Below are 26,362 nucleotides of genomic sequence, written 5' to 3'. Positions count from 1 at the left end.
CTAGAAATTGCCAGTATGGAGCTGCAGCAAAGAATTCTGGATGGAAAGCACTCATAGGTCATCAGCCCATAAGTAACAGTTTGAGCTAATAGCAATTAAGCAAATATTCACAACTGGCATACCAATCTATATCTTCATCATGTAAGTGGTACTCCATGGTGATAACACTTTGATAACATGGTGATAAGTAGTGTTCCACAGAAGTCTAAAATGTTTCAGATTTTAACATACATCTGAATAAATAAATATGGGATACATCAGAATATATACTTCATTGGCAAGAAGAAATATTTTTTTGTGAGAAGGTTTCAAGCTCCTAGTGTGAATGTCAATTTAGGCCATCAAAATCTGTATTACCCATTGTTTTTCCAGTGACCAAGTATATACTGGAAACGTGACAGCATCATATGGCACCATACAGGAGATGGTGTGTTTATACGCACCGCTCTTCTTGGATGGGTGGCACAGCTTCAGGTCATCACAAGTCCGTGCTGGGTGTTTTTTTGAACCATCTGGGCTGCGCATAGTCTCAATCTGGCTGCTCAGTGACTTCAGCGTGGCATGGACTCCTGGATCTGTTTTATTATGATCATCTGGGGCTGCTTCATCTTCAGTAAACTCTGGTAGTGGATCTGCCATAGCATCATCGTAGTGTCCCATAATGTCACCAATGGCAGCAGTGAGATGGCCTGGAGGTCCTGGAGGGCCAGGAGGGCCAGGATCACCTGGTGGACCCTAAGTTTAAAAAGAAAAAGGCAATTAGAGGCATAGCAGAGTAAATACTATGCAAAATGGTAGCAAAACCAGCCACTAAAAAAAGCAAAACTTCAGGGCCTGTCACCCTAATGCACAGGGAATGTTCAGATACAGATAAACAAGTCACATTTCCAGGAACAGGGGTAAGAGATTAAAACTGCATGCGACTGCTTCATGCACTCTCTGCCTCTCTTAATACCTTGCTCAACAACTTCTTACTCTTGATTTCAGACTTAACAGCTGGAAAAAGTCACCAAGGAAGGGCCTCCTCATCCTGGTTTTTTAAGCCATCTGTCCCTCCTTGTTAAGATCCCTGCCTAATAACTTTATTTCTTAAAATTCCCAACAGCTGTAAGTGATCTTTAGAGCAATCTAAAAATCCTGCTTCCCCCGAGTCACCTCTGGCACATTTTCAATCAGTAAAGCCTGGATGGGAATATTGGCACTAGAAACGTCTTTACATTTATCCAGCACAGTGCTGAGCTTTTTGGCCACGGGTATGTACAGAATCTCCATCATCCTCACTTGGCAAAGGAGATGTTTTCCTAAGTCAACTTTCCCAAATGATGGGTTGCGAGGTCCTTCTGTCAACCTGAGTTGTGACACCTGGCCAAGTAACTAAGTCTTGACACAGACCATATCTGTTAATAAACCCATCTCTACCTGCAAGCTCTGCCAGCTCTTCTTTGGCAGCAGAAAATCTGTAACATACCTTCATTTGAAGCTGGATGCTCTGGTGCATCAGAACTTTGATAGTAATTACTTCAGAATTTACAAGTAGTGCTCCAAATGCTTACTACACAGCACACACCCAAATTAACACACTCTGCATCTGACAAATGAAACTTTAACTTTTATTTCTTGCTTTTTGGTTCCAATTTATAGTTGCATGCAAGCCACCATGGAAAGCTAAACTAAAAATACTGGTCTTTAATATTTCTTGTACTGTCTCATTACACAGATGAAGTATCTGGAAACACATCACAATCTCATGCTCTACCATAGACTTCTTATTCAAGTCTTGGTGCCTTGGCAGAAGTGGAAATACTTGTAATTGGCAGAAATGCAAACGAAATGGGGTGAATATTAGCACACAATAAACACAGGAAACATGTCTTATGAGACAAAAAACCAGCAGAAACCACCTTCTCTGTCTTGCTCATTATTTTATTCTACCTTTTCTACTTTTCCCCAAAAATTAGCAATACCAGTCTTTTAATCCCTCACACTATCATCCAAATCACCCTTTTCCCCAACTCCTCTAATCTTCTAACTTATCTTCCTTGGGATAGCATAACTTACACTTTATGGCTTAGGGTATCATGAATTGGTAAACGTGCAATATGCCTGGGGCATCTAGCAAAGGTTTAGAACTTCTTCCAAAACGGTCAAACTGTTAGTTGTGAATCAGCCCACGGTTGATGTCTGTAAACCCCAGGTCAGGCTGAGGGTCAGCTGGGCTGAGAAAGTTTGGGCCGTTCATTTGGACTGATGGATTTCCTTACCACAAGCAAGGGCTGATGGAATATGCCGCTGGCAATCAGTCACACGGCTGCTCGCATTCAGTGGCACATTTGTGGCAACACTGACTGTGAACTGCTGCTGGTTCCAGCTACACTGACAGACCTGTGCTTATACCTGAGGTTTTAGGACTCAACCCACCAAACAGCCATGCTGAACTGCAGATCCAGCAGGACCCGGTGAGCTAACTGCAGAAGTAGCCCCAGGTTAGCCTAGGGAGAGCAGAGATGGATGAGGCTGGGATTGTCACAGGACAGGGAGATGAAAAGGAGTAAGAAATGAGCCCTTTCAATACACAGCTACCCTGGCTATTTGTTGGAGAAATTATTAAATCTTAGCATTTGCCTTGAGCTCACGGATGTTTGAGAAAGTGATGCAATGGACTGCAAAAAAGCCTCATTACTTGAAGGCAACCTTTTCCCTCCATATTCCTGTCATCTTACCTCGGGTCCAGCTTCTCCTACACTCCCTCTAACACCAGGAGGCCCAATTGGCCCAAGTGGACCGGGACTTCCATCTTTGCCAGAAGGACCAACTGGACCTGGAGGACCCTAGAAAATATAAGAGCAAGAAGGAATGTATTTTAGCATTTAATAACAAGGTTATAAAACCCAGCTCTCTACAAGCACTATATTTTAAGGAAGCAATATAATTATTTGTGTCTATTACCAAACCTTTAAAAAACAGCCTTTTTCTTCTTCAAAAATAAGAAGGCAGTTTCAAAGCTGTTCTTTGGAAGTGAATCACCTCAGCTAATACACCTCGGATCAGCTGTGTATCTTTTCCTAAAGATAACTGGGTTCAATTCCAGGTGCTACACAGACTGGAGTAGCTGCTGGATGCCCACGTATGTTCATACTCAGAGATATATACACTGTCACTTGGGTACATCCAAGGGGGTCATATTTCTCCTTTACTTGCGGGTGACTGACATAGATGGGGGTACTAAAGGCAGAGTAGCAATTAGCAGAGCTGCTACATATATGGGTTTGCATCGGCTGCAGCAATGTGTCTGTAAAAAGGGACTGTAGCCCTGTAGTTATTCTGAACTGATTGTTTTACCCAGCTATAAACTACGCTCATGTCAAAGCTTTACTATATTAAACAAGGTAATGTCTCTCAGCAAAAGGTAGCAGGGTAATCCCCACATGATACTGAAGGCAATAAAAGCCAGTGAAATAAAAGTGAAGCAGCTATAAAAATCTGATTGTGGAAACAAACAAGCAAGAAAAACAAGCCTGAAACATTATACTCACCCGAGGACCAAATGGGCCTGGAATGCCAGGACTGCCCTGTTCACCAATAGGACCCTAAACAGAAGAAATTATCACACCATTATGACATTCAAAGCATATTCCTTTAAAGAAATAGTGTGTGATATACACAGTTCTCTATGAATAGGATAATATACATGAACAATGTGTAGTACGTAGTACCTTTCGTTCTTACAATTAATTTTCATTCTATTGTTCTCTCTTGTCACAGAACAAAAAACATAATCACAATTTAGATTATAAAGAGTTTACTGGTGCTTGACTATAAATAAATTGTTTCTGCAGAATAGCCTTGCTTTCATGGCATTTGGAATCAGATTGGCTTACAAAGACTAAGTGACGGTGCTATTATGAAGGGGGTTTTGTTGACTCTCTTACTGCATGCTGAAACTCCAGCTCTTGCACAGGATCAGTGAACAAATGGAAAACATTTTTTCCATGGCATTTCCATTCAGTAGGCACTGAAATAATGAAGTTCTCGCAAATATTAGTGAGAGAGATGATTGCAGTCCTTATGGGATGTTGTATTTGATTTCTTGACTGTAAAGAGTTCAAACACTGGCAAAAAGCATTTCATGGTCTAACATGCTCATCTGAAACTATCAACTTTTGTTATCATCTTGTGCTGGCAGATCATAGACTGTCAGTGATCGGTCACTGCAGGACTGGCACAAATGGAACAAGAGTAAGAGAACACATACCTCGCAAAGTACAGGTTTACCTCACCACGCAATAGTATTGTAAAATTACATTAAATATATTAGCAAGTGCAGACAGCCAGGCCACTCACAAACACCTTGTGGGAATAAAATAACTAATTTGCTTTTTTGTTTGTTTGTTTTGTTTTAAATAACTATGTACCTGATACATTATTTAATTACCAAGGAAATTAAATTATAGTGAGAACAGAACAACTTACAGGAGGACCAGGAAGACCTTGAAGCCCAGTGAAACCCCTGTGTCCTTTCTGGCCCCTATCACCTCGATCTCCATTGTCACCTTTGTCACCACGAGGTCCTTGGGGACCCTGTAAATACCAGCAATTACATGTAAAATTCTGAACTGAGAAAAAAAGCTCAACCTCAAAACACCCTCATTTGCTTTTAGACACTGCATTCAGACCTCCTTCACTTCTAAAGCCAGAAAGAAAGTAATGCTGGGGCACCTCCAAGAATCTTTATTTTTTAGCAAACAAAAACTAAATAACTACAGAAAATGTTGTGCATTTAGCTTCATAATACGGTCAAATAAACTAAACCTGTAATAATAATACTAAATGATTTATGTAACAAGCTTTTTAAGGGTGATAAATTTCTTTGCCTTACTGGGTACCGTAAATTATTTTCTTAGAGGAGATTAAAATATGGATTTCTCACAGAGTCATAGTGATAAAATGTATTTTCAGTATAAAATCCTCTGTGCTGCATCTTAACTTCTTACAGCTCCTTCTACCTTCACTACAATTAAAATACAGATGAAGTTAAGATTCACCAACTACAGACAACAATATTCAGGCTCCCCAGTACAAATAGCTTGATTCTATTATTGCCGCAATTCCATTCTTGGTATTTTTGATAGTTTCAAATTTTTCACACTAATTCAAAAATCCCTGGAAAATATGGCTTCTGCTTTCAAGTCTATATTTCTCAGCCCGAACTGCATGCTAAATTTCTCAGTGCCAGATTCCAAATAGTTTATCAATGGCATCATTATCACAAACTGCTCAATAAATTTTCCTGTCTCTCATGACATCTGCTTAGGGACAGGACAACATTCTTTTGAATTTCCCAAGTTTGCAATTAATTTTTTTGTTCCAAGCTTGGATTGTATAAGAGTTATGTAACACCAAAAGATGGGTTTTGTTTGTTTTTCCATTTGGACTAAAGTCAGAATCTCATACGCTGAATTACAGCAGTTTCATGAGAACAGGTGATTTTGTTATATTTCTGCCATTTTAACCTAAAAATGTGCCTTTTTGTTCAGCATTCATTTAAATACCCCTTACTTGAATTGTCAGTCACAGGCTCCAGGCATTTGCCAGCTTGGGTCCTACCATCATTTGGACAGCAACACACTCCAAATGAAGAGTCTTCCAAAGCATTTGTTATTTCACTGCAGTCTTTTTAAAGAAAATGTAGAAACGCTAGTGTATGCAAACAGATCAGTACAGATTTGCAGCTCAGAAGACTACCTAAATCGATTTGCAGTCAGGACACTAAAAGCTGAAGCCCTGCTTAGCATTATAATTTGGGTTCAGTTTCTCGTACATTGTCCTGTATAAAGCAACTCAGACAAAACCACAGTGACTGTGGAGAACTTACAGGCAAACCTCTTTTTCCCACACGACCTGGGGGACCCATCGGACCTCGAGAACCCTACAAAGATTGCACATAGAAGATATGTGAAACAATGCACAAAAGCATACACATTTTTTTGATATACAAAATATTAAAAGTCTCACTTACAGTTTCACCTCTTTGACCTGCATCTCCTGGAGGGCCAACAGGACCCAGAGTTCCTGGACCCCCTGGGGAACCTGGTAAGCCTGCAGGGCCAGGTTCACCACGATCACCCTGTGAAACATAATGTCAACATTATTTATCTAAAGAAGACTTGACTAGACCAAAGGAACAGGACTCTAGCATTGCCGATCTATTTTCTAGGTATTTCAATCTACAAAGATATTCCTTCTGTAAGAACTCAGGTCCGAGTTTGTGGAAGCAGGTGTTTTTAGCTTCTCAGCCATGTTTCCTCAGCTTTCAAAGGTACTACATGTTGAAAGCTGTGATACGCTTTCAGAACAAGTTCTCCATTCAAGTTAACTGAATGAAGAGAAAATCTACAGTAAGTCAGTAATAAAATGGAGATCTCCAGAAGTGACTTAAGAAAACAATATATCCTTACACGTTCTCCAACAGCTCCATCTCGTCCAGGAGTACCGTCATTACCAGCAGGTCCCTAGAATTATGGAACAAAAAAATAGGGCTATTGATTAGCTCTGTAGTCTTGCATTTCTGTAAGAAGAAGTAGAAAGTTGTTCTCCATCTCTAACTTCAACTCAAGGAGAATAACCACTAGACTTTTTTTTTTTTTTTTTTTTTAATTCTCATGTTACAAGTCTCTAATACTTACTTCTGGACCAGCTTCACCCACAGGACCAGTGGCACCTGACTGACCAATAGGTCCTGGCGGACCTTTATCACCAGGTGGCCCTGTGGGACCTTGTTTTCCTGGTGTGCCCTAAAAAAGATGAGAAATATATCAAAATTTTAATCAAAAAACAAAGAAAGCACACAAAAAATGCTGCCTGCAAAGCACTACTCATTAATCAGGTCTGAAATACCATCCACATCTGTAACTTCAAGAAAATGGTAATTAAGGAAAACATTCTTATAGATTTTGAATATAAATTGAATATACTGTGCACTTTAAAGAGTTTAGTTGTGTTAGTTGCTTTTGAATAGGCTTTTATTGATTAGAAGCTGCACTTGAAGTTGCTCTATCTAGTAGTGACGCTTTCAAGCACCACTCCCTTGATATGGTCAATAAGTCTGATGTCATTAACTGCAATAGGTATGGTCTTTTGGACTCTGAAAAAATAGAATGCAGTTTGAAATAAGTAACTGTTTTTTCTCTGTCTCAACATCAACAAATCTTGTTAGCCTGGAATAACTTCTGGCTAACTTTAACTATAAATTGATTTTATGGATCTAGTGGTAATGGCAGATCGTCCATACCATCCTTTTTAATGACTTGATCTCCTGGATCATTAGGCTTTCCAATAAATACTTGGAAATCCTACACGAAAGCAAAGAGAGCACAAAGATTGTAGTTCACAATTTTTGAAATAGCAGTCACAGAATATTTACATTCAGGTGACCTTTGGGCACCTGAATGAAAAGCCTGGGGTTGTTTTTTTTCAAGGATCTGGTTTTAAGTCAAATAGGAAGTTTTCAGCCAGAAGTCTTGTTATTACCCAGTTACTCTTCATTCAGGTTCAGATCTTCCATTATGGCAGAAACAAAACATACCTCATGCACTTGCATGAGATTTAGTTATTTACTGTTCTCTCTCTATTCACTCCTGCAATTGGAGTTTTCCAGCTTTGCCCTTGTGCTATGGGGCACTGCGCTCAGAATCCCACAAAGACAATGAGAATGCCCAAGTTGATGGCATAGTGACTTGGTTGTTACTTACTGCAGGACCTGGCAGCCCTGGCATGCCCCTTTCCCCTCGCTGTCCTGGCATACCAACAATACCTCTTTGACCAGTAGTTCCTGCTGGACCAGGGGGGCCATCTGGGCCCTAAAATCCACAAAGAATAAAGCAAGGTTACTATCATTTCAGTAGCAATAAGTATAAGTGCCAATGAGACCAAGCCTAGCGTTGGCCTAGGGAGAAACAGTAACATCAACCAGCACGTACCGGTTGCCCATCATCCCCTGCATCACCCTTGTCTCCAGGACCACCAGGAGGCCCAGCTGGCCCTCGATCTCCCACACGGCCATGAGAACCAGGATCACCACGAAGACCTGGAGGACCTTCTTTTCCTGGCTCACCAATAGGTCCAGCAGGCCCTGGAGCTCCCTAAAGCAAGTTAAAACACCTTGTTACATTGGACCTTTTTCTGATCAGGACAATTACATTCTTAAGGACTGTGTTTTGATTAACTATAAATATGCCTATTGTAAGGAAGGCCCAAAGTGTCAATGAGCTAAGAACATTTATGATCTCATTTATGATCAAATAAATGAGATGAAATAAATATCTCATCAACTCATGTCTAATCTCTGCCCTCTCTCCCCTACAATTTACAGTTTCAAACTCCCTCCTTTAAAAAGACATTCTTTTTTTCCTTTTTTTTTTTTACCTCAGGTGTACAACTACTTCTAGAAAACTCACTTTTTCCCCTTCTTTCCAATATCATCAAGCAGAAATCCATAGTCAAAATTTTCATTCACACAGTACAAAATTAGTGTTTTAACGGACCTTTGTTCATTTCTCAAATACCTTTAAAAGACTTCACATGTATATTATGTTTTCCATAAACTTCACCTTTTGATAAACTCACAACAATGGCAAGTTATTTTTCTCATCATAACATTTAGAGGCATATGAAAGGAGTAACACAATTCTCAGTGTGGAGTTGAACCCCCACTTGCTGATCCACAGCTAATTATTTTTTTTCAGTGATTCTGAAAATGTTTAGATAAGGGGTTTTTTTGTTTTGTTTCTCTCTTTTATATATATATGATTTATTTTAATGGATTTTATGAGTAACTCCACCAATGACATAGCCTAGCAGAGGTCTCTTCCTCTTCCAAAAACTCTCCTAACTCCAGTCACCATTGAAGGGACAAAAAAATAAAAAGTACAGGAAGGTACAGGTTGTTGCTTTGTTCCTGTAAGCAATTAAGTCATCAGAGCAGCTGGAACAGCTCAAAGCCTACTTAACCCAGTGAAAAGTCTTGCACTAATTTGGACACACTAACACTGGATCAAGCTCAAGACTAATGAGTGTTATTTCATGAAGTCTGGTGTCACAGAAGTCACAGAAGTCAGGCCAACAAGCTATTCTCTTCTATAGCATCAGGCCATAAACACTGCTTCACCTTTCCTGCTTTATTTAATCTCTAGGTTTTCAATTACCATATAAAACAGACCTAGTCAAAATATGACAACTGACTTACAGTAGGTCCTGGAGGCCCAACTCTTCCAGCAGAACCTGGGAATCCAGTAGCACCCTAAAGAACATTTTAATGCCAATTTTATTGAAAGAAATACAGCACTGGTTACCTCAAATGTTTCTCAGCTGAATTAATGAGCAAATGTTATATTACCAACTGTGAAAAACAAGCTGAGATGAGGAATGATACACATGCTACATAAAATCTCGGATTATCTGCTGTCAGGTCACACAAATTAAAATCTGCTTACAGGTGGACCCTGGGTTCCTCTACCACCTTTCAGACCAGGAACACCTGGAGGACCCTAAGAGGAAAGGAGAAAGAAAGAGTTGATAGTGAACACCCAAAACATTTTAAATAAGCAAGATCAGCCTGTGCCATTGTTTCTCAGACCATGTTATTTATACTTACTGGTGGACCAGGAGACCCAGCTAGACCCTGTGGTCCTGGAGATCCAGCATCTCCTTTCTGTCCAGGTTCTCCAGGTTCACCTTTCACACCTGGCTGACCATCAGGGCCCTATAAGAAATAGTATTTAGAAAGACATCAGGCCAGAGAATACCAAATCTTTCCAACCTAACAAAGTCATTTTGTAGGGAATTCTTAAAAGGTAAAAAATAGCAGGAGAACAGATCAGCCCAGAAAACACTGCATTTGCTTAATGGTTCAGTTCAAGAGAACTGTAACAGCTCAGCACAGTCTTTAGAAGACCACGGATGAGATTTTCTGAGCAGTCTGTGAAGCCAGTATTTCCATTTTAAATACTTTCTTATCTAGCTCACATTTTTCTTTTCTTTAGATTCTCTATTTTCCTCAGCAGCTATTACATACCTAAAAGTAAAAGGGACTGAATAAGCATTGCCTTTTCTAGTAGTGGTTTTTTTTCTCCCCCATCAGGGGAAGCAGGTGCCTGACACTGTGTGAAAGGTCCGAAACAGAATATTTAGGCTGTGGGAAAGTTTAGGGTATTCACTGGAAAACTCACAGACCTTCCATTTGGTCCATCAACTCATTCCAGTCTTCACTGCTCATGGCACAAATCTTTGCTACCTTCAGTAGATGACACTTTATTACTTGCCTTATTTTAATCTCAAAGGAGCAACAAAGCATATTCATAAAAATGTGAAATCTAATGAACAATTACATAATTTTATCAACACAACCACTTTTCAACTGTCCAGGGTATTTACTGGCCTTTTTCTTTACTTGATATACTGATGGGAAAAAGAAACAGCTCTTTTTGCAACAAAAATGTGACTCACGTTCCAGAACACTGCAGTATTACTCATAATGAAGGAAACTAAGTATGTCAAAGCACGACTAAAAGAAACTCATTAGTGTTACAAAACACATACCGGAGGACCAGCAAAACCAACAGCACCAGTTGGGCCATTTTCTCCTCGGGAGCCCTGGTCAAAAAAATTAACTGTATTTAACATTTGTCTTTCCATATACGGTACAATTTACAGTTACACATGCAAGAAAGGATGTTAACTATTTACTGTCATGTGTGATTATACTTTTACTCTATTAACCTGAATCAAAATATCTTTTAATCATAAAAGAAAGTTAACCACGATGTTAAGATCTGCCATATGTTCAAGACTATATTTACAGTTTCAGAATTTAAGAGATGGAAGGCATGAGCAAGCGCTAAAACTCCAGTAGGAGAAATTCTGCTCACAACCACTTCCAGAGAAAGCACAATTACCTGAAGAGCGCACACTTTATGCAACCTACCATTCCAATCAGACTGGGGAAAAAAAAACAACAGTAGTTCAAAGATGTATTCTTCTACAAGGTCAGAATGGGCTATGAGCTGCTTCAACTCAGCTTTTCACACAACATTTGTTTGGAAAAGAAGGAGTTGAAGGCTGCCAAGCTCCAGCACTCCCTAGAGGGGTGAAAGCTGTTCCAGTTTATACTGGAAATAAGATTGTTCTGATTTATGAGAGAGACATAATCAATTCCAAGCAACATGAAGGATCTAGAAGGGCTGAGCCTCTAATTCCCTAATCAAAGTCAACCCTTAAAATCTCAAATAGACAGAAGATAACAGGAGTTAACAGAACTAGATGAACTAAGGTATACCTCTGCACTTTGTCCATCTAAATATTTGTATTACAGTAGTATCTGGTATGGGCATGCTTTTAAAAACATTTAAACAATTAAAAGTGGTGGCATACTTTCAGGAAAGAGGTAAATGAGCATAACTCTGTGGAGTTTGCCCTAAAACAAGTATAGGACAGAAGAATAGAATCTGCTAATAGTTTTGCCTGTGCACAGCATCAAGACAGAACTACAGATTTTGGCTACAAAGAAAGCAGAAGAAAAAGAGGGAAATAGATCAGCAAATTTGACAAATGTGTGGAGTCTGGATCACTGTTAGATATTGTTAACTTATGCCAGGCTAAAGCTCAACATGTTTACTCACGGGGTTTCCACGGGAGCCAGGAGGACCAACTAGACCTCGAGGACCTGGTTCACCCTTAAAGTGAAATTAAAGGTTATTATTTCCCAAGTAACTTATTTGACAAATAGCAAAAGTGCCAATAAAGTGCCAAAAAAATAATATTAAGAAACTTCAGTAAGGAATGGAATAAAAATCTGTTTACCTTTTCACCAGTGGGACCTGCTGGACCCATTGGGCCTATAGGACCAGGGAGACCCTTTTGAACAAATTAAGATGAAAGGAAGTTAGAGAAGTGATGCTTCAAAACAGTTAAACTTTTCATGAACTAAAATTTCCATATGCTTTTTCATTCCTTTAATTCTTCTTCTTTATCTCTGAAAACTTGTTGAATCTTCATTATCTAAAATTGTCTTGCATTTCCTCTCCCAGTGACCAAAATCCCACATCTCAAAAGACCTTCTTTCTTCTCTTTCTTTACTAATTTAATCCTCTCCTCTATACAGTGTTTATGAATAAGGCCAATGATAAAAAAAACCAAAAAACAAACCAACCAAAAAAACAACCCAACCCAAACACCTGGCTTTATTTTGCTCTTTCAGGAAAAATTAAGTCATTTTTCCCTACTTGCACAGAAGTTCTTTCTTTTATGCTAGTATATAATTGTTTAAATTAATTTTAAAGTGTCCATTATTACTTTTAAAGGTTCATTTATATCTTGCAAACTCCTCAGAAGTGTGTTTTTTCTCGTCATGAGGCAGCTAGGCAAACAGGTTGCAAATTCTGCATCCAAACCCATCAACTCCACATCATCTCACAGCACTAACTATGCTACTTGAATACTTCGATCTCCCAATTACAGCTCCCTTTCAATAGAAGTGGAGTACCACGAACTTGTACCGAGTTTGCTTTGAACAAAATCCCCCCTCCCACAAAATAACTGCACTGGAACTTAGTTCAGACTGCAGAGAAATACAAATAAAGGAGGCATTAACAAAGAATACTGCAATGCCGTCAATGCTCCAGTGGTAGGTAGCAGAGATATCCGCAGATACCTGGCTCAGAACAGGGATGTACACTTAGCTCACCGTTACTTTACCTGTTCATTAGTTACTGTAAGCTATAAATGTGCCTTTACAATGAGTAAGAACTGTTCTATATCTTTCAATATCTGACTTACATAACTAATTTCAGCTCATAGCTGACAATTTTAAGTTAGTGCTCCTGTATACTAGGGTTTCTGCAAAAATCTTTTTTTCTTTGACTATAAATTTAGTCCAGACAAGACCCTCATCTTTCGAACATGCCTCAAATTTCCAAATGCCTAGCAGCTGGTACTCCAGTTTGTTTACAAAACCCAAGAATGTCAGATATATGCAATTCAGGTAAAAAGCAACTCAAATAACCAGGAAAACCTGGTCAGTGCATACACAGCAAACCCAGTGCATTTGGGATTACTGGACAGTTGGTCTATGCAGAAGAGTGTGTGCAACATGTTTTGAACATGGCTTGAGTAAACTCACCATTTTGTTTATGCACAGGAGATTCAAAGCTTTCCAGACATGTCAGCAACTTACTGCCCATAAGGGCCTTAGCACATTTACAGGAACTTTCACCCGTGAAACACAGGACAGACTGTGGGCAACTGAATCCAAATAATAAGGAGGCACCTGACTTGGTCCAAGAGTCAGAGCTGGAAGGTCTGATTTTTGGCTGTTGATCTCCACCAGTCCCTTTTTTTCATGTTTTTGCTCTAGTGAGCTTAGCTGTATCCCAAATCAACCCACCACTTCTGGGAATCCTTTCCTTTGACGTCTTAACTCTTAACTGATGATACAAAACAAGGGATTGGAACACAGACATCTGTGCATAGCAGTCTTGAAAAACTTGAAAATTTGGAGGGTAGGGGTAATGAGAACGACTATCAACTCATGATATCGCCAAGTTGAGCTCTATGAGCTGAAAGCTGAGTACCCCTAGCACAATAAACAATCTGGCGTGTAAAGAGTAGGTCTAAAGAGAGCGATAGATTTACTTACTCTCGCCCCGTCGTTGCCAGCTGTACCTTCAGCACCTTTCTCGCCTATGCCACCCTATAGAAAATACCCAGAGAGTCTCAGTTATGACACTGAACGCTGGGTAATTCATACCCTGGAATAATTGCAGTATGAAAAGATAGGTGATTCTACTCAGGGCAACAGAAATAAACAGACTTACTCTATCACCCTTGGGTCCAGGGGTTCCAGCGATCCCTCTTTCTCCAGGCATACCCTGAAGACCCGGTGGGCCTGGATCACCAGGCGTCCCACTAGGGCCTGGGCTTCCCTGAAGCAAATAAAGAACAAGTTGCTGTCTATTCATCTGAGAAGCATCTTTGTCTCTAGGCTGAAGAACACACTGTGTCTGTGCTGAAATCTCTGGGGTACAGTTTTCAGTAATAATTTTCTCTTAAATTTGGACTTTATTCACATCCAAATACTTTTATTTTCCCATTGTGTTACTCAGGAAGTTCAGTTGTAATACCATAGTCCTTCCAAATATGTCAGTATTTACTCGGTGCATACTGGGGATAAGAACAGGCAAAAAAAGAAGCTCGAGCATCTTTCTACCTTGACCTTGATGCCACATGGGCTTATTGCACAAAGTAGCGTCTGGCAGAAGTAGCCAGGGGCAGACATGCTTTATTTATGCTTTCCTCCTCACAGCTTATTTCTATTACAGATCCTACATTACTAGAGGTACTACCTACTTGCAGTGACCTTCCTAAGCCTAATTAAATCAATTGCAGGTGAAAGAAAGGCATGCCATTTTCAGCATTCTCTTTTCCTACCAAGTGTCTCTGTGTAAACTGACATGGCCCTTGAAACATTGCTAGAAGGTTTTCTGCAATTCAGAAATGGCTTTGCCAAGTTCTACTGAGAAAAACAAAAAAAAAAAAAAACATTTTAAGCTTCAGACCTATATAAATTAATACAAAATGTGATTTCCCAACATTTAAGTATAGAACCATAGAATCTTTTAGGTTGAAACAGATCTTTGAGATCATCACGTGCAGCCGCTAACCCAGCACTGCCAAGGCCACCACTGAACCATGGCCCTAAGGGCTGCATCTGTGTGTTTTTTAAACCCCTCCGGGGATGGTGACCCCTCCACCTCCCTGGGCAGCCTGTCCCAGGGCTTCACCGCCCTTTCGGTGGAGAAATGTTCCCTCAGACCCAACCTAAACCTCCCCTGGCGCCACTTGGGGCTGTTTCCCCTCGTCCTGTCACTTGTTCCCTGGGAGAAGGGACCGACCCCCCCTGCCCACAGCCCCCCGTGCCCCCTGCCTCCCCCCATCAGCCTTGTGCCCCAGCCCCTTCCCCAGCCCCCAGCCCAGCTCCGGACACGCTCCAGCCCCTCCGCGTCCCGCCTGACGTGAGGGGCCCGAAGCTGCCCCGGGGCCCGAGGGGCGGCCGCACCGGTGCCCAGCGCAGGGCACGCTCCCTGCCCCGGCCCTGCCGGCCACGCCGCTCCGGACACCAGCCAGGGCGCTGCCGGCCGCCTCGGCCACCCGGGCAGGCCGGGGGCTGGTGCCCAGCCGGCCCCAGCCGCCCCCCCGGGCCCTTTCCCCCCGGCCCTGCCCAGCCGCTGTGCCCCGGCCTGCGGCGCTGCCTGGGGCTGGGGTGACCCGCGGGCAGGGCCCGGCGCTGAGCCCTGGGGACCCTCACACGGTGGCCTCGGGCCCTGGGCCCGGCCTGCCCCCTGCCCCTGCACAGCCCCCTGCCCCGGGCAGCCCCGCGCTCCCCCGCACGGTGCCACCCCAGGCTGGCTGCGGGGGCCAGTCTTGCAAGTTATTAATACTGTTACACTGGAATAAGTTGTATGTTCTCCTAGAATTCCTACATAAATAAGAAAACTTTAATGAAAAGATACCCCTTTTTTAACAAAAAAGCTGTCTCCTTTATGTTCGTGCAAATGAGCAGAATTACACATTACATCACTGAGCAACACAAACCTCCATTCCACTTACCTTTGGACCATCAGGGCCATGACCTCCAGCCATTCCCTTTTCACCCTGGAGTCCTGATGCACCTGGTTCTCCTCTTTCCCCTGGATTGCCACGTTCTCCCTACGAAGTGGAAAATTATTACTTATCTAGAAGTCAGGGCGTAGTTCTGGCAGACAAAATCCTACATACGCCATAAGTGCAGCACTGCTCTTTGAACAAAGAGCCTGTGAACAAATTCTAGGAGAACTGATGACATAAAAAGCCCCAGCTTTTCACCTTTATTGTTAAAATTAGGGGAAACAGCATATTGCTCAGCAAACTAAAGACTGTCATTTCATATCAGTAAACCAAATCATTTAGCAGCTAGTGTTCAGCACCCCTTCACGAGCTATGAAATCATTGAAAGTGGTAGGTTTTACAGAAACCATCTTAAAACTTATCCATATGTATAACCATTTTGTTGGTGGGAAAAACTCAAATATTCACTTCAGCTGCTAAATTCCATAATAGATATTAACTTTCAACCTCAGAGAACTGTTACGAATGTTTAAACTCTGAAAGAAAACACTTACCCTAGGGCCCAATGGACCAACAGCTCCAGGATCTCCAGGCACACCCTAAGCAGGACAGAACTCACCATGAGACTGAAACTATTATTCATAGCCTTACAGTAATGAAATTAGAGAGAAAAATTTTCATTTCCAAAGTACTGTGAATGTCGATGGCTAGCTCTGAATATTAGCTGTCCATGAGATAGTCCAATTCAGTCCAAGAAGATGGTCAGATTCTAGTAATCATTTCATCTGACAGCAGTTCTCAGACAGTCTGCAGACTACATTAGTACATATTTTGAAACAGTATGAGAAATTAAATTTAAAAGAGAAGAAAAGGTAAAACTACTTTATGAAGTGAATTCTTGTTAAATTACACAAATTACCTGATCACCTGGCTTTCCTCCCTCACCTGGAGGACCTGGTGGCCCAGGCAAGCCCTGTAAAAAAGTAAATACAATGGTCACTAACATGACAGAAAGTTATGGAAATACAAATTTAACTAAGACATTGAGAACATGAATGTAGTAGTATACTCATTATACATATATATACACAATATACAAACAAGGGTTTATATGACCTCAGAGATCCTTGAGTGAAGCAGTTACATGAATATTGCACCGAAGTGTTTCCCCCCTCCAAATGAGATGGCAGCCCCTCTTTAACATTTGTAGGACGTACGCATATAAATCCTAAAAATAAAGTTCTCTATAAACAGAGACTGACTTAATTAATGCCTCATTATCAAAACGATTCTTTTGCTCCATATTTGAAGCATCTTTGGAAAATCTCCAAATTAAAACTGAAAACCAACAAAGGTTTTCTCAAGGAATACCACACTGGTATTTAAGCCTTTGCCAGCTCAGTTCAGTGCACACCCAATGTGAAAGCTAAGCATCACTAATTATTCTGAATATCATTGCCATAATTCTGAAGTTGTGTTTTGTTGTACATCACTTGACTGAATTTCTCCAATTTCAGTTGATAAAGACATGGTTGTTTATTTTTTCCTTTTAAAAATATGAATGCACATACCTGAAACCCTGTAGGACCTGGGGGGCCTTGTTCTCCTCTTTCTCCTGCCAGACCCTACACAAAAGAAAGGAATAAGTATACAGTAGAGGAACACAGGAAGGCTCCACAATTTTTCTTCTCTCTGAATATGTGTATTTTCAATTATGAATTTGTTTATTATAAATTTTTACTTACCCCAGGTCAAGATACACCCTATCTAAAAGATGTACTAAGTCGAATCTTATATCGTTAAGATCCTCCCCCAAAAAAAATCTGTGCTGACAGGAAAACACTTGGTTCCATTGAAATGAAGGAAGCTAGGAAAATGAACTATGAGAAAATTTTGCTCCTTGCACTATTTTTTGTAACGATCAGTAGAAGGAATTACGCTACTAATACATATCTTTTTCAATACAAAGGTTCTCATTTTTATAGGAAATTTTTTTCTTTACATTTCCTGGGATTTTTGGTTTACAATCAACAACTGTCATGAAGATATACAAACATAGAAGCAGAGAGTAATGAATGATGGAGCAACTGGCAGGCAGGGAGAGTGGTAAAAGTTGACTTACTGGTGGGCCAACGGGACCAGAAGGACCAACTTCACCATCTTTACCAGGGGCTCCCTAAATTAAAATGACACAGGAAGAAGTCTTGTATAGCCAACATATGTAACAGAATAGCATCATTTTCTGTCATCACTGCAAAACCAGCGGCACTCACTCTCTGTCCTGGGACACCTGCATTGCCTGCTTCTCCAGGTTTCCCAGGATCACCCTAATTTGCAGAAATAAAAATTACTGGGTTTAGATACTCTTTTTGTTCATTAAAATATACACAAAATTTTAAAGTTAAAGAGATCTTGGGTACCAGGTGCCATACTCACACTGCTACCCTTTGGGCCAGGAAGGCCCATGCTGCCTGGCTGACCCCTGATTCCTATTGAACCTGCTGGACCTGGGCGTCCGTCTTCTCCAGGAGCACCCTACAGAGGAAAAGCATACTCCACATTAAATTATAAATGTATCTATGAACATCAAAAAAAATGAACCTATTTACCTCTGGAAAATGTTTGTGTATATAAAAAAAATATATAAAAATTAAACTGGTCTGGTGCTACAGTTATCAGTCAAAATGTCTTTAAAGCAGACATAGCTTTAGCCATACTGCTGGATTTAACCAAATACTATTCAATTATTATCACAGATCCATTATGCACAAATACTTTATCATTTCCTTAAAGAGACAGTTAGAAAAGATATTTAGTTCAAAATGGCTTAAAAATACTGCAGCAGCTGCTAAACAATAGACACTGCTACACAGACGAAAATAAAGGAACAGTATCTGCGCTAACTTTGAAGTCAGGAATGTAAAGTGAATAGTTACAAGATGAACCTTCAAAAATCAAGAAAACTCAACATAAAAAAAAATTACTTCAGTGAGTTGGGACCTTCGAATTACAGTGGCATTAACTGAAAGGACTAATTTTGTGTGGCTTACCAAGGGGCCAAGTTTTCCTTCAGGACCTTGAACACCTGGATTTCCTGTCAAACCCTAAAAGAGGGAACAAGATCAGCATTAAGGTTGTGCCTATAATTTTAGAACAATAGAGAAATGTAAATAAACCCAAAAGATATGTGCAGTTACTACCACAGTACAAACTTCTCTGTGTCAAAGGTCTTCATCCTCTTCTTCACTTTACAGCTTCATTCCCTTGTTGCCTTTGATCTACCCTTCTCTTATTCTCCCTCTTCTTGCTTTTATACCTTTTGTGCTTCTCACAAGCTCATCTTTATTTCTGTCAACATTATCCAGTGATCTGTATCACATTTTATACTTGTTGCTCCCTTTCTCTCATTTTGTGATATTACAAAATCTCCTCCAATATATTTCCTGAAAAAATATCTAGATGACATGCACCACTCAGCTATGTAAATTATCAATCACCAATCTAATGAAGATTGACCTTCAGTTAATTTGGCCTTCAATTCATGTTATCTGTGACAACGATGTGCTTTACAAGCATAATTCCTTCAATTGCATTAGATGGTCTCAATTGGGGCTATCTGTCATTTTTTGAAGGCAAATGGAACCTGTGCTTCCCAACATCAGCAGGAAAAGAGACAGCTGTTTTGGCCTTTACCCTTTGAGTAGCCACACTCAACAAGCAAGAGAAACAAGTCGGTCCTTGCGTAACAGCTTCTTAATTCTGCAAAGTTCATTGTTGCCTTTTGAAAATGAAAAATGCCATGGTTTATAGTATACTGCTATTAATTCCTTACCCTAGCACCTGGCAGGCCAGGTTCACCGGGTCGCCCAGGATCTCCCTGACCTCCTTTAGGACCAGAAGAACCTGCTGGACCACGCTCTCCTTGGGCACCCTAGAAAGATACCAATGGGCTACTAGTTAACAGGTAGAACAGCAGCAGTAAAGGGAAGGTTAAATAAAACATCCTTCTATTAAGGGCTTATTTTTACAAACAGAGTTTCAAATCATTAATACTACTATTATTAATAATAATATTTTCCCAAAATTATTATTTAAAAGTTGTCTCTTTCATAAAGCAAATTTATATGAGAATTTTAGAACCCCTGTATTTTTACCAAGAAGTTAGGAATTTCCATAAACACTACACATACATATGTGAGTCATTTCCCTGGAAGTGTAGTAGCAGTTAGGAAAGTCAAAGACAGATAAGCCCATCTGTTCAAGGGACAAGTCTAGAATAACTATACCACACACAAAGAAAAGGTGATTTTTCAAATAGTTATCTACTATTTGAGCAACAGAACAGATTAATGTCTCATCCATTCACACTTCAGCGCAAGGTAGCATTAAGCAAGCAAAGCTGATCATCACAGGAACTAAAAGTGACTTTTCCCCAACCAATTTTAGTCTCAAAAAATTCAGCCCCCTTTTTGGCATTTGTCAATTCCTTTTGATCCTACTTCCAGTGATTCTGAGGATCTACCTATCTGCCCAGAAGTTGACATTTTTAAAGGAACACTTTCTATGTATCTGTATGTATGAAAATTTAACAGATGACGCAGCAAAAGACAGACACCTTAATTTCATTTACCTTTGGTCCAGGCAAGCCATCCGAACCTGGAAAACCACGGTTACCAGGAGCACCCTAGGAAAAGTCATAGGTACAAGATTATTATCTTAATTTTTATGTAACTTATTGAAAATCAAGTCCTAATTTATGCTTTAGGGGTTCAGTTTATTTCCTTACCACTTTCTTACTTCAATACTTCAAACTTGGGGTTTTTTTTACCACTTGGAGTGGTAAAAATAGCAGCGTTTCATTCCTGCACGCTGAACAGTTCCTTCTATGGGAACAGCCTCACTGAAAGCGAGGTAACCATTTGTACATGTACAAAAAATCCACAATATGATCATCATATCTCCATGATTTCTCATACCATACTAGCCTGTGCACTGAATCCACAAATGGAAATATTCAATGTAAAAAATAATGCACAGTATTAACTACTATTATGAAAACAAAGTTTGACTACACCCTCAATGAAACGGTAAGAAATGTAAAGAAAATTCATGGTTAGTTCAAGAGGTTTTTCAGCTTAGCAGTGCATCTGTCAACACATATTATTCCTTTGGATGGCTTACCCTCTCTCCAACTGGACCTGGTGGACCTACTGATCCTGGATCACCTCGAGGACCTCTTTTCCCTTCTTCACCTATAGGGCCAATGGGACCCTGGGGACCTTGTGGGCCCTAGTGAAAGTAAAATTTTTTTGTAAAATATTACAAACATCGTTAAGCTCACCATTTCTCAGGTATATTGAAACAGACTGTCTTCTAAACATCGTCAATATTTTTCCAAATAAAGAAGGAAAAAAAAAGCTAGGTTTCGAATCAGTTAAAAAAATAAAGCTTTTCAGCACCAGCTTCTCTCTTGTACAATGTTTGTAGGCTAATATATCAGTAAGAATTGCACTATGAATAAACTGTAATTCTGCAGTCTGGGTGTACAGTGCTTCTTATAATCACCTTTGTGCTCAGACACAACAATTTCTGTTTATTATTATCAATTATCCAAGCTGCAAAGGATTCAAAACTCATTGAGATTCTATTAGAAATTCTCAAAGGAGAAGACAGTCAGTGAGGGGTAAGGAAACTTACTTCACCTGTATTTGTCAGTCATAACCTGACCATTTAACTACTGACAAAGGAAAACTAAAGATTGGTTGACAAGTCAGACTGACTCCAGCTCTGCAGAATCACTTTTCTTCCAAAATTCACATGCTTACATCATGGAATAAGCCATGTTCTCAAATAATTGTTCACAAATATTAGCTGTGGGCTAAACAGCTATTCATACCATAGATGTATAAATATGTATAATATTTTAATGTATAAGTACAATATAATTAATATATACATAATTGCATAAGTATAAAATGTATTAAATGTAAGCTCAAACCAAAAAGGACTTTTGAATTATGATTAGCACACACACCTGTGTGCTCTTAAATGTCCAGAATCACATGAATCCATTTCATATGAGATGAGGAAATCAAAATACACTCATTCCATGTGCTACAGAAACCTCACTAGATGAACTAATTGATTTTTCTGTCCTTGAGTCCTGCAAGGCCTATATTGGGTAGGTCATTTACAACATGAAAGGATGTCGTCCTTCGCCATTCCTTGTAAGTACTGTCCAGCCAGGTTCACTGTGGTTTGTCTTCCACAATAATTACTCTCATGATCTCTGAGCACCAGAAGTGTCTTGAAAACTGTAAGAATCTATTCAACATACTCATACAAGCCTTTGTGAACCCTTTTCATCTTACAAAGCTTATGGAGACTTACAGGTTCACCTTTGGGTCCTGCTTCTCCCTTGAAACCTGGGACACCAGGGTCTCCCTGAAGACAAACACATGAATAACATCCATAAAGTTAAAACTCTGCGTAAATCATTTGGCTATTTTGTATTATGCTATGAAACAGAAAAATATTTCCTAATTTAGTAACTTGTTGTAGGCAATATAATAGGATGCTTATAATTGTTTGTTTTCTCCCTTAGTGTGCTGTTTATTATGATGTTATGAAGACAAAAACTTAAACGAGACCATTTCAGGGTAAAATTGTTACTGATTGTCCAAGTTTATATAGACATTCTTCTTTCTTAGACCTTTAAGAAAGCAAAACCAGGATTTTGGACACACAGAAGATTCACAAGATCCACATCTCAGCATACTCACTAGCAGGCTACTATTTAAAGGAACCCCACTGCCAGTCAGTTTTAGTTTCATAGAGTGACACATTTGCAAAACAATACAAAGAGAGAAAGACATGGTTACCGGCTGGCCTCGAATACCAGGTGGGCCGGTACTGCCCTGTGGTCCTGGGGAACCGGGGGGACCTGATAAACCCAGGGGACCTTCAGTGCCTGGAGATCCCTACAATCAGAAAAAACGGCAAGCACAGTAAGGAAACATTATAAGAATAAACAAAATAAATTTACTTACACAATTTCTTCAGCAGGTGATACGATTACTTACAGTAGGGCCCTTCGCACCTGGGGAACCATCCGTCCCTTCGGTACCCTAAAGATAATGTACCAATCATTAACATTAATGTTCATGAGGAGCGTATTGATAACAAAAGCAGAAGATTGTTATTTTATCCACTTTACAAGACCAGACAATAAAGGCTATTAAATAAACACAGCAACATATGGCCTACATGTGCAAATAACAAAGCACACAAGTTAATGTGATTTTCAGTCTTTAAGATCTTGTATTTACACTTGTTTTAAAGTGCTTCTAGGATTGAGATTGTATCAAGCTTTGTAACTTCCAGTTTCCCAAGCTGTTTTAATTAAATAACAAAAAATTATTTTCAACAAAATAAGCGCAAAACAAATGAATGAGACCTTTCCTTTCCTGGGAAAAAAAGTACTTTGAGTAAAATATCCAGTGGAGCATTAAAATCCCCTATAAAGAGGCACCATGCACAAGCTGAGCAGGGAGGAACTCAAGTTAACATACTTACAGGAAGACCTTGTGATCCAGCTGGGCCCTGTGGACCCGTTTCACCTCTTTGTCCTTGAGGACCTTCAGGACCACGAGGACCTGTTGGACCTGCTTCACCCTAAGATTTCACATGAGAAAACAAATGGAGATTATTTTGCTCAAAAAAAGCAATTCTACAAACTAAGGAGGAATACTGAGTTTATAAGAGAAAAACAATCCAGATTTTGAAATCGTTTATTTTCCTTAAAATATATTATTGCTTACTTAATTCTGCTTCTACTACTTCCATGTGAATGTAAACTTTAAAAGGACCAACAGATTTTTTTTCTCAATGTATACAAGGACAAGAAAACTTCCCACAGAGAAGCAGCACTATAGCCAGTGGCTCAAATCAGATCAAACATTTCAGATAGACACCTCTCTCTAAAATACCTGTATGGATCTGTAATTTGAAAATTATTTTTAGTTTCATTAACAGCCAAGGCCTAAGACTGAGAAATGATAACACATCTGGGTGGGGTTTTTTTGCATGGTACAGATTAGCTTACTGTTGCAGCACTATATTGAATATAAAATCCCTGTACAATTGGACTGGATGCTCCAATGAAAAAATTCCTCCTAGCATCTCCTTTGAATTTTATCTTTATATAGGAAAACTGCCTTTTGGAACTGATGGCTGTGAATATAACATCTTCGTAACTGAAGTCCACATCTTCATTGCATAGTCTGCTTAGTTTTTCTGAGTTCAAAACATCTATTCCAATTTTACATCATCTGATGATCAAACTTGAAGGTAGCTCCTCCTTTTCAAAAGCTTTCATTGATTCAGCATGTGACAGCTTCTCCAAACATTTGTTTAGGTATTAAGTCATGCTTAGCCACACCAAAACATTTTATAACATGGACTAAAAGTTCTATCATTTAATTGCATTCATCATGTTAATACTCTTAGTAAGACTTGTTTCCAAAAGACTGCTTCGTGAATGTTGCCAGCTTCACAACACCAAACATCTGCTGAACTTGGCTACCTGACTAATTGAGAGTTTCTTCTTATATAATTTTTTCCTATCACGTTTTAGGAGTGTAAAGGAACAAAGAGGAACAACTGGGTGGAGGGCAAGTATAAGAAGTAAAAGCAAGCTGTACAAGTTGTCTTGCTGGTCTTTGTGGATGTATTCTCAAGGCTGGGGTGGGGGAAAATGGAGCACTTTCTTAAAAAACAAGAGGAAAGTCCCACGGTGACAGCACTGCGCCAGTGTAAGGTTTCCATTTCAGCCCAATCACACAGAGCCACAAAACGTGACATCTTAGTTTACTCTATCGTGATGAGCTGTGGCACGTCTCAGCTGGGGTTCAGGTGTCTGCCTTACCAGTCTAGGTCATCTCAAATGTGTTCTCAGCCAAAACTAGAAATTTCAGCACTAGGAGGTACTGCTTCCATACTATCTTATGCTAGTCTTTACAACTTGTAATAATGCATTTTGTTATTCCTTGACTATACGGGACAAGATTTCTGAGGCACAGCTTCTAATCACCCCTTAGCTCAAGCAAGAGAGAAAGCAAAGTCTCCTAACTGTGGTGAACTGCAACTGCTTCATTTGGTTTCTGATTTCTGTCTTCTCTCTCAAGGTCTTGACTAAGACTGATTTCAGTGCAACTCTTAGGGACCTGTGAACGTCAGTCTGATCAATGTGTAGTCCAGTACACGTTTTTTAATTCCGTGCTGTTAGATATAATAAAAAATATTTAATTTTTTTTTTTACCTTTACACCGGGAGCACCTGGAAAACCTGGAGAACCTGTTATGCCAAGTGGGCCCTATAAAAGACAGACAGACAATGTTGTTTAGATCACACAGATTAATATCCAGGTAAATATGGTTCTGGGATTAAATGTATTTGTTAGTTATAAAACTTTTGTTCCAAAATAACAATAAATATATTTTTTCTAAGTGATATACATACGTTTTACGGAATTGTGGTGCAGTATTTTAACCAAGTCTTTACTGACTTCAGCAAAGTTACAGCTCTTGATTCATCTGTTAATGCACAAATTGCAATGTACACAGCTGATAATTAATGTGGCAATTGTTTTTCAATTTTAGTTTTTAACAACATATCCTCTTTTTATATCTACACTACTGTAGTATGGTGATGAAAAGATCAGATATTTGTTAAGTGATCACAATTCGCTCTACAGAATGTAGCAAAGGAGAGTTTCAAGTATTTAAGATCTGAAATAGTAATCCAGAAAAAAAAAAAGATAAATACAAGCCACATCGTCACTGAAACAACTGGGCTGCTAAACATGATTTTTGAGGCAAGCAACATGACAAGTGAAAATATAATTAAAGACCATGCAACTACATGCCCTACTTCCTACTCTTCTGTGCCATAGAGATTCCCAGCCAAAATCATTTGCAAGCACTAAAACATGGGGTTTGTATCAAATTTTCAAAGCTGTATAGACAAAGATGTAGAGCAGAGACAGTTTACTGCTTGGATCCTTGTGCAGAGATCAGCAGGTATTTCTGGAAAATGTGGAGGAAAGGCTGGGTTATGCTAGAGGTACATCTCCAGCTCCCAAAATGGGTATAGCTCTTCCCAAACAGCCTTGTACCTTGAGGTGCGCGATGCTGTATCTAAGAAGGGCTGACAGCTTGAGCAGACCAAAGTATTGATGTGACTAAACTATTTCTGGTTCTAGAGCAAAATTCTTGGCGCACTGCACTTCAGAGGCACACCTTATGTGGCTGTGAGGATCTGAAATTCCAGCAGGGATGCAAACAGCTGGGACTACATTACATGGCAGACTGTCCAAACCCATGAGAAAGTGAAGTTTGAGGGTATACACTTGAATATACCTGTATGGGATGATGCAAGTCTTGTTTTGTTAAATAAGACTTCCAGTTAAGTCCTTTATGGGTAAATTTGTAAATTGTTTCCTTAACACCTCCTGTGCTGAATAAGACATCCAACAGATCTTTCTACTGCATTATAAACCCTCTGGATGGCGGCACACAGTGGTTATAAATATTCACTACAACGTGGCTCCCAGATGATTCCTCTTTATCCTTTCTGATTTTCTGTCTTTTCATAAAATATGATGCATACTGTAAAAAATGTTCTACGCAATAAAGCTTTGCTGACAAAC

The 26,362-nt window shown here is 39.7% G+C and overlaps 1 protein-coding gene across 1 annotated transcript in view; it reads right to left on the bottom strand.

Annotated features, from left to right (window-relative positions):
- Positions 1 to 26,362, bottom strand: part of COL5A2 (collagen type V alpha 2 chain) — a 112,986-nt gene that overhangs the window by 5,523 nt on the left and 81,101 nt on the right. Inside the window, exons 18-51 of the mRNA XM_005440448.3 lie at positions 24,974 to 25,027; positions 23,230 to 23,328; positions 22,737 to 22,781; positions 22,536 to 22,634; positions 22,045 to 22,098; positions 20,836 to 20,943; positions 20,285 to 20,338; positions 19,487 to 19,585; positions 18,705 to 18,758; positions 18,091 to 18,189; positions 17,928 to 17,981; positions 17,777 to 17,830; positions 17,226 to 17,279; positions 16,574 to 16,627; positions 16,209 to 16,253; positions 15,658 to 15,756; positions 13,866 to 13,973; positions 13,688 to 13,741; positions 11,854 to 11,907; positions 11,673 to 11,726; positions 10,594 to 10,647; positions 9,650 to 9,757; positions 9,489 to 9,542; positions 9,242 to 9,295; positions 7,977 to 8,138; positions 7,749 to 7,856; positions 6,684 to 6,791; positions 6,456 to 6,509; positions 6,017 to 6,124; positions 5,873 to 5,926; positions 4,471 to 4,578; positions 3,534 to 3,587; positions 2,721 to 2,828; positions 444 to 735 (exon numbers count right to left, since the gene is read on the bottom strand). Of these exons, the coding sequence (XP_005440505.2) occupies positions 444 to 735; positions 2,721 to 2,828; positions 3,534 to 3,587; positions 4,471 to 4,578; positions 5,873 to 5,926; positions 6,017 to 6,124; positions 6,456 to 6,509; positions 6,684 to 6,791; positions 7,749 to 7,856; positions 7,977 to 8,138; positions 9,242 to 9,295; positions 9,489 to 9,542; positions 9,650 to 9,757; positions 10,594 to 10,647; positions 11,673 to 11,726; positions 11,854 to 11,907; positions 13,688 to 13,741; positions 13,866 to 13,973; positions 15,658 to 15,756; positions 16,209 to 16,253; positions 16,574 to 16,627; positions 17,226 to 17,279; positions 17,777 to 17,830; positions 17,928 to 17,981; positions 18,091 to 18,189; positions 18,705 to 18,758; positions 19,487 to 19,585; positions 20,285 to 20,338; positions 20,836 to 20,943; positions 22,045 to 22,098; positions 22,536 to 22,634; positions 22,737 to 22,781; positions 23,230 to 23,328; positions 24,974 to 25,027 (2,821 nt within the window). The remainder of the gene's footprint in view (positions 1 to 443; positions 736 to 2,720; positions 2,829 to 3,533; positions 3,588 to 4,470; positions 4,579 to 5,872; positions 5,927 to 6,016; positions 6,125 to 6,455; positions 6,510 to 6,683; positions 6,792 to 7,748; positions 7,857 to 7,976; positions 8,139 to 9,241; positions 9,296 to 9,488; positions 9,543 to 9,649; positions 9,758 to 10,593; positions 10,648 to 11,672; positions 11,727 to 11,853; positions 11,908 to 13,687; positions 13,742 to 13,865; positions 13,974 to 15,657; positions 15,757 to 16,208; positions 16,254 to 16,573; positions 16,628 to 17,225; positions 17,280 to 17,776; positions 17,831 to 17,927; positions 17,982 to 18,090; positions 18,190 to 18,704; positions 18,759 to 19,486; positions 19,586 to 20,284; positions 20,339 to 20,835; positions 20,944 to 22,044; positions 22,099 to 22,535; positions 22,635 to 22,736; positions 22,782 to 23,229; positions 23,329 to 24,973; positions 25,028 to 26,362) is intronic.

Source organism: Falco cherrug, chromosome 8 (genome assembly GCF_023634085.1).
Source record: "Falco cherrug isolate bFalChe1 chromosome 8, bFalChe1.pri, whole genome shotgun sequence".
Lineage (NCBI taxonomy): Eukaryota > Metazoa > Chordata > Aves > Falconiformes > Falconidae > Falco > Falco cherrug.
This window is presented reverse-complemented; position numbering and strand designations above follow the sequence as displayed.